This window comes from Aotus nancymaae, unplaced genomic scaffold (genome assembly GCF_030222135.1).
Source record: "Aotus nancymaae isolate 86718 unplaced genomic scaffold, 86718_ANA_hifiasm-v0.15.2.pri h1tg000032l_0, whole genome shotgun sequence".
NCBI classification, from domain to species: domain Eukaryota; kingdom Metazoa; phylum Chordata; class Mammalia; order Primates; family Aotidae; genus Aotus; species Aotus nancymaae.
The window spans coordinates 21231583-21244860 of NW_026988445.1; the positions used below are offsets into that span (position 1 = coordinate 21231583).

At 44.7% G+C, this 13278-nt stretch overlaps 1 protein-coding gene across 1 annotated transcript in view; it reads right to left on the reverse strand.

Annotated features, from left to right (window-relative positions):
- Window positions 1–1522: 1522 nt before the first annotated feature.
- The window catches only part of NID1 (nidogen 1), an 85337-nt gene continuing 73581 nt past the window's right edge, over window positions 1523–13278 (reverse strand). Inside the window, exons 15-20 of the mRNA XM_064383621.1 lie at window positions 11562–11688; window positions 8124–8295; window positions 6134–6291; window positions 5473–5596; window positions 4660–4772; window positions 1523–3663 (exon numbers count right to left, since the gene is read on the reverse strand). Of these exons, the coding sequence (XP_064239691.1) occupies window positions 3542–3663; window positions 4660–4772; window positions 5473–5596; window positions 6134–6291; window positions 8124–8295; window positions 11562–11688 (816 nt within the window). The 3' untranslated portion in view covers window positions 1523–3541. The remainder of the gene's footprint in view (window positions 3664–4659; window positions 4773–5472; window positions 5597–6133; window positions 6292–8123; window positions 8296–11561; window positions 11689–13278) is intronic.

Here is a 13278-nt window from a genome sequence, read left to right on the forward strand (position 1 = left end):
ATTGTTGCAAAGCCATGTTTTCCCTGTTAAAAATCACTTTTAGCGGCTGGGTGTTATGGCTCACGCCTGTAATCCCAGCACTTTGGAGGCCAAGGCGGGTGGATCACTGGTCAGAAGTTCAAGACCAGCCTGGCCATCATGGTGAAACCCCGTCTCTACTAAAAATACAAAAATTAGCTGGGCCTGGTGGCGCGTTTTTGTATTCCCAGCTACTTGGGAGACTGAGGCAAGAGAATGGCTTGAACCAGGACCTGGGAGGCGGAGGTTGCAGTGAGCTGAGATCACTCCACTGCAGTTCGGCCTGGGCTACAGAGGGAGACTCCATTTAAAAAAAAAAAAAAATCAAGTTTAGCCTAAAGCTACTCTTACATATTTTAAGTTCGGTCTAAAGGGTGAAGTGTAAACAATCCTTTCCCCCTTTCACCCTCTCCTCTCTGGCTTTCTATTTCTGCCTTATCTCTCTGACTCATCTGCCTTCCTCTTCTGTTTTATTTATTTCTTTCTTTATTTATTTTTATTTTCTTGAGACGGAGTTTCACTCTTGTTGCCCAGGCTGGAGTGCAATGGCACGATCTCGGCTCACCGCAACCTCCGCCTCCCAGGTTTAAGCAATTCTCCTGCCTCAGTCTCCTGAGTAGCTGGGATTACAGGGATGTGCCACCACACCTGGCTAATTTTTTGTATTTTTAGTAGAGACAGGGTTTCTCCCTGCTGGTCAGGCTGGTCTTGAACTCCCAACCTCAGGTGATCCACCTGCCTCAGCCTCCCAAAGTGCTGGGATTACAGGCGTGAGCCACCGCATATGGCCTCCTCCTCTGTTTTTAAGGGCCTGCCTGCATAACCCAGGATAATTTCCCTATTTTAATCTCAGCTACTTAGTCATCTAAATTCTATTGGCAAAGTCCCTTCACAGCAGTACTAAATTAGAATCTTGAAATCTTTAGAATTCAGCCAGTCAAAACAATCGGCATTTTGCCAACCTTAGGTAACCAGGAGTTTCTGTTTTTGTTTGAATAACAGTGATTTTTTTTAACAGCTTATTTATTTATTTATTTATTTGACAAGGTCTTGCTCTGTGGCCCAGGCTGGAGTGCAGCAGCATGATCATAGCTCCCTGTAACCTCAAACTCCCGGGCTCAAGCGATCCCCCTGCCTCAGCCTCTCAAGTAGCTGAGACTACAGGAACATGCCACCACAGCTGGCTAATTTTTAAAAGTTTTTTGTAGAGATGGGGTCTCACTATATTCCCCAAGGTGGTCTCAAATTCCTGGCCTCAGGTCCACCCACCTTGCCCTCCCAAAGTGTTGAGATTACAGGCATGAGCTACTGCACCCAGCCTACTCATTTTTCAGTAAATTACAACCCCTAAGTTTTTTGTGGTTGAGAAACATACCAGCTCTCATGATACTGGGGGAAGAGTTTCTGGGTTCCACACGTTTTGCAGATTATTAAGTGGCTGTCTTTCTATCATGAATGAGCTTCCCAACATTAAATCTCTTTATTCAAAAAAGACAGAGGAGGATTTTCTTTTTAACAAAAAAAATTTATTTTCCACACGAATATTTGTACAGCTGTAAACTCAAGGAATCATCCAATACTTATACAAACCTGGGGGAACAATTAATAAGCACCTTCAGTGGTTTCCACAGTTTAAGAATTCACCATTAAAAATTGTAGAATAAATCTAATAAAATGAATAAAATAGTTATAAAAATCATACAAAATCATGATGAACATTTGATATAGAGGGTTTAATATGAAACGATAAATACAAAAGAAAGTGAGACTACTTTATGGAGTTGGGCTATGTAAAAGACCTACATGGTCCTAAAATCTTGTGATTCTTGGGGCTATATTTGCCTCTCAAGACAAACTTCAATTATTAAAGGAAAGACTCTCAATTCAGGTTCCAATGTACTGCAGAAGGAAGTGAGGACAAAGTCAGGAGAGATGGGGCAGAGGGGCTGAGTGAACTGGGGTTTGAGGAAAAGAGGAGACACTCTCTTCCCCAAAGAGAGTATCAGGCAAGTTTTTCCATATTCTCAAGTAGAAGTGGTCTTTGGCAAAATGTACCATTTTCTTTTTGGAGTGACTTAAGAGTTTTTCCAATTGCTATTCTTAAATCCCCTCCCCTACCACTTTCTCTTGGGTTTTAAAATTTCTCTTCTTGATCAATCTATTTTTTATGATACTTTTCATTGAATCTTCTCTCCTTTATCCCATTCTTTACTGACTCAAACTTCTTATGCTGAACTTTTCAAAAATTTCTGTTGTTTTAGGACTCTGGGAAGCAGTTGATAAAAAGGTGACACCAGCTACTGATATGGTCAGATGTTTTCTAAACAGATTGTAGAAATATAAACATGAAAGGTGGCAATGGTATCTTTAATTAGATCATTGAGCAATAAAGGATAAGGACCATCAGTATAAATATTCAATTCAGTCTTTCTGGATTGTGTTGTTAGATGACAATACATCCAACAAGGGCCACAGATTCAGGGAGAAACCAAGGGATGATGTCATGGTTGAGTGTAAATTGGTTCTCTAGTGTGGAGGCCAGAGGTGAGGGTCTGTGGTGGGACATCATCTGGTGCCAGCCCCATCCTGTGCCTCAGATAGGTCTCCATGAAAAAGAGGGACATTGGTGCCAGCAATGGGGCTGAAGACAAGCACAGCAACAGAGAATAGAAGCTTGGATGCAAGTATTTTGGGCAAAGAGGAATAATTAGTAATCTTTTATATAATTTAAGGCACATCAAAACAATCTCCTATTCTGAAACAGCTGACCTACACCTTGAAATTCCTACCATCAGACATTCTTTTGACTTAATCCTTTAACTAACAAATGCCAATATCCTACTCTCAAATATTGGCATTCTATCTGGGAGGGGCTGATCATTATCATCCACCAAATACTCATATATCTCTAGGACAGGGTAGGTTTTGATCAAAAAGCAGAGCATGAACATTATAATGGGAGTCTTAGACAAGATGACGATGGAGAGGAACTGAGGAGTAAAACTACAGGAGTATAAAGGGGACATTCAGAGAAACCAAAACAAAAAATTAAGGACTGCTAATTCCCTCAACTCCCAATCTTTCCTAGTCAAGCCCTGGCTCTTACGTCAAAGAGCTGACAGGATGGCGGGTGCCTCAAAGTAAGGCTGAGCTCATAAGGCCACAGGGAAGGATGCAACTCAAACTTGGGAGGTTCTGCTCACCACTAGGGGGTTAGGATTGGGAAAAGGTCCTAGGACATTGGGATGGGCATGTAATCCTCACTCAGTGGTGTATAAGTCTGTCTGAGGGTTGGGGTGGGGTGGAGGGTTCTGTCCTTGTGTAGGGATAGAGACTTTTCCATTAGAGAATCCCAGAGTGCATGTTTTGGGGAAAAGTGAGGGAAAAGTTGTTGGGGCTCAGGCTAGGCTGGGTCTGGGCCTAGTGGCCACTCAGCCATAGGATACTCTTCAATCTGGATCAAGTTGCTTCAAGTAGAGTGTCACTGTGAAATACTTGGAAAGGAAATAAGGCACTCTTGTCTTCATTTCCGCTCGATACAGTCAACTCCCAGGGTGTTGTCAGGGCAACGGCATGTCCTGCTCCCTGGTATGGCCAAGCAGAGGTGGGTGCAGCCGCCATTGTTCACTGAGCAGTAGTTATGGCCTGGAAAAGGCAGAAATCAGTTCAGTAGCCCTCTCTCTGACCTGACTCCATAGCCATTTAAGAGAGTGGCCTTCTCATTGTGTGTGACCCTCTTTTCAGTTTCCATGGAGCCACACTAGGAAGGGCTTCAGGAGAATGGGCCACTGTGCTAGACAGTCAGCTGAGCTGATCCACTATCTGTTTCCTCAGCATTAAACCAGACAGATAAAAACACTGATTCCCAACTTGGGGGCTATTCAGATTTTCTATTAAACAGATCTCAGGGGAGTTCTTCAGCTCTGGCTATAACATGGAGTTGGAATTTTAAAGTACAAAGTTCTCTCTATGTAGCTTGCACTCCTAGCTTCACACAGACAGGAGAGAGGAGGGAAGCTAAGAAAGAGAGTGGGTGATGGGAAGGGTCTTCAAGAGGCAGCATAGCACAGACTCCAGGGCCAGGCTGCCTGGACTTGCTCTGTGAGCTGCGTGACTTGGAGCAAGTTGCTTCAGTTTCCTTATTTGTGCAATGAACATAATGATAGTACCCACCTTGTAGGGTTGCTATGAGGATTACATGAACTAATGAATACAAAGTATTTAGAACTCTAAGTGGGTTGATATATGTGAAGTTCCTAGCTCACACTAAGTGCCACACATATGTTTGCAATTATTATTAATTATTGTTATTGCTGTTAGGCCAAATGGATGGACTTTTAAAGCAGCAGAGATCCTAACATTATAATATCCTTATCTGACTATTTAGAACCCAAAGACCCTATACTTTTATATCCAGCCCGAAACTCAATACTTTTCCTCATCCTGACAACTTCGTGACCTAATATTTTCTGTTTATTTAACTGGTTCACCTGCTGATGAAGAGTCTGGATGCAAAGGACTGCATCTCTCTTACAGCGTAATTAAGGCTGCTAGTGGCCGTCCAGGTAGCAGCCAGAGTGTGGGCTCTGAGCCTTTAGGTACACCCAGTACCCCAACAGTAAAACAGCACAGGAGAGTTACCTTGAGGACACTGAGACAGGGCCGTGGTGATGCCATATGGCCGGGTCTGCTTGTGGGGATGGAAAGCATCTGTCTCCTTGGAAATCGCAAGATCGAGAGCAACCACGGAATTCCTACAAAGCACCAAAGGGCAGAAGGTGAAAACACATCTGATGGCTTGAACTCATATCTACAGGGCAGTCTCTTTTGTCATTATGAGGATAAACTGGAGGCCACAGGCAGACATGATGGTGTTGCTTCCTAGACATCCCTTCCTTCTCCTGGGGTGGGTCAAGCCTGCATTTTTCTGGCTTTTTACAAGAAGAGAAGGACCAGCCAGCTCTCCCTTTCCACTCTAAATCCCAGGCAGGAAATGAGTTTTCTAGACAGATGCCCCTGGCCATCTGTCTTAGTTTAATCCCTTCTGTTGCGGGAAGGGGTGGTCAAGAAGAGGCTGTGGGAATATTGCAGTTTAACAACTATACTGAAGCAGGGACATAAAGTGGACATGGAGCCCACTGGCCACACGGCCCTGGGCCAGCTCCTGGGGAAAGACCCGACGTGTTGAGGAAGTCCAGGTTTAAAGACTTGAAACCACACAGTCAGGAGCATCTGGGTGATAAATGACACCTCCTGTCCCCTAGGGCCTTGTCCTCCCTCCTTCTTCAGTCCCTCTCTTGCCTCCTGACAATGAGAAGAATGAGGGAGAGGAGACATCTCTAGAGGGGACATTTCTGAAGGCTCAACCGAGGCCAGATGGGAAGGGCCTGGCCTCCCAGAGACAGTAGGTGGAGGGGCAGGCCCACGCAACCCCCACGGCTGCAGCCGACGTACATCTTCCAGTCTGTGTAATACAGATTCTTCCCGAAGCTCGTCACAGCGAAAGGATAGTGGAGCCCTTCGAGAACCCTGCGTCTGCTGGGCTGAATGGGGTTCAGGCATTCTGCCCGATTGGTGCCTATGTGGAATGGAAACAAGTCATTCATTGTTCACACAAGAAACGGCCCCTTTGTGCCAAAAAAAAGCAAGAGTAATGAGGGCAAGAGTGGGAGAAATTAAGCATTACATTGACAAACCCCAGAGAACACATGGGGCTTGCCCTTAAAAACTGGGAAGTTGTCCCTTCCTCCTGTCTTGCTTCTGCTGGGGATGCACGAGCCAGGGGAGAGGAATGTAAGTTGTGAATTGCTCGTGGTATCAGGGTGACTACAGGCTCTGTGCTGTGCCACTTACAACACCAGGGTGGCCAACTTTTTCTTAAAGCACCAGATAGTAAATTATTTCAGGTTTTGCAGGCCAAGAGGCAAAGCCAAGGATAGTACACAGGTATCTATACAACCATTTAATGTACCAGTTAAAAATGTAAAAACCATTCATAGCCTCTGGGTTATGTAAAAACAGGTGACTAGTTAGATTTGGCCCCAGGGCCATAGTTTGCCCACCCTTGACTTAGGAGATTGAGACCCTCCCTGGACAGTGTCGAGCTTTCCATCACCTGCATCCACCCAACAGAGCTGAGAGGAGAAGGCATCAAAGGACAGTCCATTGGGCAAGCCCAGGTCATCCTGCACAAGGATCCTTCGGTTCGTGCCGTCCATGTAAGAGGTTTCAATCTTGGGGTTATCTCTGTTCCAGTCTGTCCAGTAAAGGTTCCTGGAGGAGGAAAAGGTGGGGAAAGAAGAAAAGAAATAATAGAGATGCATGAGAAAAAGCTCATGAAAAGCACTTGGAAAGAGTTACGATGATGAGATTGGCAGACGTGAAAACACAGAACCACTGAAAGGATCAACAGGGGAGAAAACACAGAACCACTGAAAGGATCGACGAGGGAGAAAACACAGAACCACTGAAAGGATCGACAGGAGAAAACACAGAACCACTGAGAGGATCGACGGGAGAAAACACCGAACCACTGAAAGGATCGACAGGGGAGAAAACACAGAACCACTGAGAGGATTGATGGGGGAGAAAACACAGAACCACTGAGAGGATCGACGGGAGAAAACACAGAACCACTGAAAGGATCGACAGGGGAGAAAACACAGAACCACTGAGAGGATCGATGGGGGAGAAAACACAGAACCACTGAGAGGATCGACGGGGGAGAAAACACAGAACCACTGAGAGGCTCGACCGGGGAGAAAACACAGAACCACTGAGAGGATCGACAGGGGAGAAAACACAGAACCACTGAGAGGATCGACAGGGGAGAAAACACAGAACCACTGAGAGGATCGACCAGGGAGAAAACACAGAACCACTGAGAGGATCGACGGGGGAGAAAACACAGAACCACTGAGAGGATCGACGGGGGAGAAAACACAGAACCACTGAGAGGATCGACGGGGGAGAAAACACAGAACCACTGAGAGGATCGACGGGGGAGAAAACACAGAACCACTGAGAGGATCGACGGGGGAGAAAACACAGAACCACTGAGAGGATCGACGGGGGAGAAAACACCGAACCACTGAGAGGATCGACGGGGGAGAAAACACAGAACCACTGAGAGGATCGACGGGGGAGAAAACACAGAACCACTGAGAGGATCGACGGGGGAGAAAACACAGAACCACTGAGAGGATCGACGGGGGAGAAAACACAGAACCACTGAGAGGATCGACGGGAGAAAACACAGAACCACTGAGAGGATCGACAGGGGAGAAAACACAGAACCACTGAGAGGATCGACAGGGGAGAAAACACATTTTCTTTTGCAAAACACTTGGATTTGGTTTCTCAGTTGAGTCTGGCGATTCCGTTACTAACAAATTTGGTCCCCTTTACATAACTGACATGTTATATCTCAGTGAAGCTGTTCACAAAAGCAAACAAAGTAAAAGCCTGTAAGTGACATAAATACATGGAATTCCCTGCAGGAGGACCCAGGGGACGAGGCTAGCACAAGAAGCAGATGTTGGCAGGGGCTGTGGTCAAAGCACCTGCCTTCAAGGAGGCGGCTGAGTGGCTACAGAATAAGAGATGTGGTCTCAAAGGGAAGGAATCAGTGTCGAGGAGCCAAGGGCTCGTTGTGTGTAAGAGGTAGCGCTTGCAGTAAGAAGGAAGAGAAGCCAAGGATGTGCCGAAGAAACCCATACGAAGGGGCCTCCAGGGTGTTCAGGCTGAGTCTGCCCCAGAAAGCAGCCTCAGGGGTCCATTTATGCTGCCCTGCTGCTCTTCTGGAGTTGATACAACCTGAGTGTTGATCCACATTGAAGCCAAATGGAAAATACCCAGTTTCTGAGCATGTCAACTTATAAAATCTCTTAGCAAAAGATTTGAAAGTGAGACATGGTATCAGGTCCACACTGTTCATGTTCCGGCATTGCACCATGGATGTCTACAAGTCACCAACTGTAGACTCTTTCATCCTGCACTTGTTAATTTCAGGAGCGCAATGCTGGCGTTAGAGCCTCACGTCTGAGGATCTCTAAAAGGGCAGATGCAAATTAAAGAGTGGCACACACATATTTACTCAAAGATACCCTCTCACGGAATCCGTTACAATGCCTCTGGGATTCACCAGGTCGGTCTCAAAGAGCACCCGGCGCTGCGTGCCATCCAGCTTCGCCACTTCTATTCGATCCAGGTTAGAGTCGGTCCAGAAGATGTTGCGGCCAAGGTGATCAAGCGCAATGCCTTCCGGACTTCCAAGATCTAGAAGTAAACACAGAGCTCCTCTAATGTTTTTTTTCTAAGCAGTGAGATGAGGTTTTCTGCATACTCAATGTTATTTCACATGGTGTCCAATCCTTGCACTTCGAGAAACCAAATGGGAATGTGAAAGGCTCGTGGTTTATAAGGCGAGCAACCCTCAAAGTGACAAATTCAAAAACGCCATTCACTCACTCTGTGGATATCCGTCATGCAGTACATTGGGAACCAGGGCAGTAACAATGACTAAGCCGTGGCCCAGCCTTCCATGAGCCCACAGCCAATCACAACTGAGACTGAGTTCCAGGTCCTGTGGGAGCAAAGGAGAAACACTGGACCCAGCCTGGGGAGATCAGGGAGGGCTTCCTGGGGGAGGTGCCACTGGTTGAAGCTGGCAGCTGAAGGACCAATAGTAGTTTGTCAGACAAGGGTCCTGCATGAGGATTTTCTATGAAGCAGGACTGGCATGCAGGTATAAAGGAAGACGGGACGGTGGCTTGAAGTGAACAGGATGTCACTGCATATGGCTGGAGACTATGGGGGTGGGGAGTGGTCAGAGTGAAGGTAGAACGCCGTGTTAATGAACTTAGAGCTTAGGCAGAGGGGAAGCAGTGGAAGATCTTAAGATGGGGAATGGAAAAATAGTTCTATTCCGTTCATCAATTATGGAGGAAAAAGGTCATTTCACAGAAAAAATACTTTCAAGAAATCATAGCTGTTACTACTTTCATACAAGTATAAGAGGTACAAAGAAGGGGTGTCAGTGACCACAAATAACACCCCAGGAGTCTTTACTGGGTCATAGCAGCTGATTTTCAAGCCAGGAGTTGCCACTGGGTAACATGAACCTTCACTGTGAACCCTCAGCACCCATCTCACTTTCCTGGAAGCTCAAGATTGCACTGGGGTTTTATTTACAGCTTTTAAAAATTAATAATAACAATTTGGGTTTTACTGATATCACTTAGGATTCTTTCCTTACCCACTAATTAAAGGAATGAAGGTTATTTAGTGTGGCTGGAGTATAAGCAGGAAGCAGAAGAGCCTACCCCACCTGAGGGATCTGGGCTATGAAGAAAACCATTCCCATACTGTGTTTTTTTTTTTGTTTTGTTTTATTTTGATACAGAGTCTCATTCTGTGACCCGGGCTGGAATGCAGGGGTGCAATCTCAGCTCACTACGACCTCCGCCTCCTGGGTTCAAGTGATTCTCCTGCCTCAGCCTCCGAGTAGCTGGGATTACAGGCATGCGCCACCATGCCCGGCTAATTTTTGTATTTTTAGTAGAGACAGGGTTTCTCCATGTTGACCAGGCTGATCTTGAACTCCTGACCTCAAGTGATCTGCCTGCCTCACTCTCCCAAAGTGCCGGGGTTACAGGTGTGCGCCACCGCACTAGACCCCAATACTGTGTTCTTTTGTCAATATACGAGCAATGCAGACCCTCAGCCCCCTTTGCATCAGCCTTCACCAGAGGCCTCCCATGATGAGCATGGATGCTGGCCACATCCGAGCCCCCAGAAAGAAAGCCCACCAGAGGAAGTTTATTGAGAATTAGAAACCTTCCCTGAACAATGTCTTTATTTTCTAAACCTAAAGGAGAAATTTGTAAAGTATTAAAATATTTCCCACATTCCCTAGAGGAAAAGGGACAGTGAGACTGACCTGCAAAGGTCCCTTCTGGCTTTCAGATAGAACCAGAATAAGTCATTGTGGAATATATTTAGAAGGAGTTCCTGTCTCCTGGCTCTCTCATCCTGTGTGAGAGACAGGAGCCACTCAGACATACACAAAGAGGACAGAGGGGAGAGGCTGCCCTGTGAGAGTATTTTTGTGAGGCGCCCGGAGGAAGCTCCGAGCCTGTCGTCTCCTTAGAAACAGCCCTGGTCCCAATCCCAAACCCAAGAGCAACCAACCCCCTTCTCCCTCAACTCAAAATACTTCTTCATAAGCTACTCTTCCGAAGGAACAATCTGAAAAATCTTATCCTTCCATGTGAAGTCCGAGGAAGAAGGATTCCTTACTGCTTGTCAAAGATATGATACTTTTTAAAGATACTTGGTTGGGACTGTAACTCAAGAACAAAAAGAAAAGCCTGGGGTTTGGGGCTGTTATGAAATAAGGAAGAAAATAAAATGATACCTAACTCACTTTCACTCACCAGGGAAGCGCCAAGCTATACCACACTAAGGAGTTAACTTCTTTCTCTCTTAAAAAAAAAATTATTCCCAGTGATCTTTCTTCTGCAGAGGTCACATTTTGGTTGAATTCTGTGTTTTCACAGTGAGTAGGCTTTTGCTTGGAATGTTTCTTATTGTGCTTACAGAATTCTTGGATGACTATGAGCTCCAAAAGCAACAGGAAATAGCAAACGATGACCTAGTCCCCTCTTCCACTGGGTTTTAAAATGAAATCGCGGATAATAACAGGAACATTTTTAACACAGAGAGATAGGCATTTTCAAACTGTTTTTCACTAAACCAAAGCATGAAAACTAGCAGACATGATTTAAATAGCCTGTTGGCTTCCAGAAAAGGGTTCAGGGTCTATATCCAAAGCCAGACATAGTTAATTCAACCTCGGCTTAATTCCTGCTGCATCATCTCTAGTGAAGGCAATAAAGAAGGGAAAAAAACGCTTCAGGGGTTGTTCCACAGGCACAGGAAACCTTCTAGAATATCAATTGTTAGGGAAACATTCCATTGAAAATAGAAAAAGCTATATTCAGTGCCAATTGAAAAGAAATACAAAATGAGGCTGTTCTATTTTAAAGATGTATCCTTGATGTGACTGTTTTGCAGAGAACACAAGATGACTCCACAGAACAAATATCATCAGCATGACAATGTCGAATGAGCAAAAACATTCTCAAGTTGGTTGATGAGTCACCGACTTAAGCAACATGTAATACTTGACCATTTCAGCACAGTGACATTTTTGGAGGTCCTTGGATTTTTGTTGTAATGATCTTTGAACTTGATAAATCATATCCATGTAAAATCGTCTTGATTGGTTTAATGTAGGCGTAAAAAAATGCACAGAATCCTTGGTTGAAATTGGCATCCTTAATTGAGGAATTTCCTCAATAGAGGAACTGAGGTTGAATACCGAAGAGTAGGCTGTGCCTAACCTTCATGTACTTTATCGTAGTAATGCAACAAAAGACTGAGAAATGTTTGTGAAATTTGGGCTTAATTTGCTGTGCTTTTCTGGCATAGTGGCCACCTGGGCTGCTAGAAGCAAAATCAAATGCTATTTTCTTGCTTACCTTGTCTAATGATGACGGTTGGCTCTCCGCCATGTAGACTAGCTCTCCCAATGGAAGGCTCACTGATGTCCGTCCAGTAAACCATCCTGTCCACACAGTCAAAGGCCAGGCCAATGATGACTTTAGCCTGGAAGTGAAGATCAGTGGTGAGAATGGTCCATCTACATACAGGCATCTGAGTAACTACTGATCGTGAGAATTTTTTCACGTGCTTACAGGCTTTTGGATATCTTTTGTCAAGTCTTTTGTCCATTTAAACTTTTTTATGAAGTGAGCACAGTGGCTCATGCCTGTAATTCCCGTAGTTTGGGAGGCCGAGGCAGGTGGATCATGAGGTCAGGAAATCAAGACCATCCTGGCCAACATGGTGAAACCCCCATCTCTACTAAAAATACAAAAAATTAGCAGGGCGTGGTGGCGCACACCTGTAATTCCAGCTACTAGGGAGGCTGAGGGAGAATTGCTTGAACCCAGTAGGTGGAGGCTGCAGTGAGCCAAGACTGTGCCATTGCACTCCAGCCTGGGTAACACAGTGAGACTCCATCTCAAAAAAAAATTATTATTGAGTTGTAGGATTTGTTCATCTATTTCAGATAAAATGCTTGTCATATACACATATATGCACGTCTGTATGTATCGGAATTTGTGTGTGTGTGTGTGTGTGTGTGTATGCATAAATATGTATTTTTTGAGACAGGGTCTCTTGCCAAGGCTGAAGTGTAGTGGCATGATTACTGCTCACTGCAGCCTCAGCCTCCTGGGCTCAAGTGATCCTCTTCCTCAGACCCTTGAGTAGGTAGGACTACAGGCATGTGCCACCACGCCTAGTTAATTCTTGAAACTTTTTGTAGCAACAGGGTCTCACTGTCTTGCCCACGCTGGTCTCAAACTCCTGGCTCAAGCAATCCATCTGACTCAGCCTCCCAAAGTGCTGGGAATACCGGCGTTAGCCACCTCATCCACATATTATTTCTTCTCAGTATGTAGTTTGCGCTTTCATTTTCTTTTTTTTTAATTTTAATTTTTGTTTTTAAAAGACGGGGTTTCACCATGTTGGTCAGGCTGGTCTTGAACTCCCAACCTCAGGTGATCCGCCCGCCTTGGCCTCCAAAGTGCTTGGATTACAGGCGTGAGCTACCACGCCCGGCCTCATTTGCCTAATGGTGTTTGGGAGAGCAAAAGTTTTTAATGTTTAGTAAATCTAGTTTATTGTTTTTTCCTTTTATAGCTAATGTTTTTTGAATACTAAGAAATCTTTGCCTATCTGAAGGTGATAAAGAAAAAGAAATAAAAGGCATGAATGTTGAAAAGGAAGAAGTAAAATCACTCTATTCTAAGATAATATGGTTGTTTATGTAGAAAGTCATGGGGAATCTAAAAAGCTACTATAATCGGTGAGTGAATCTAACAAGGGTACAAGAAACAAAATAAACATAAAATTACTTTTCGATATACTAGCAAAATATAAGAAATAAACCTTAATAATTGTGGCAACATCGAAAAAACAAAATATATAAGGATAAACATTTTGAAATATGCAAGATTCCACACTGAATACTACAAAACACTGCAGCATGAAACTACAAAAGACCCAAATAAATGAAGGGATAAGTTAGGTTAAATACAAACAATCCTCCCAGCCTCCAGAGTAGCTGGGGGCTACAGGTATGTGCCACCACACCCAGTTAATTTTTCCGTTTTCTGTACAGACGGGGGT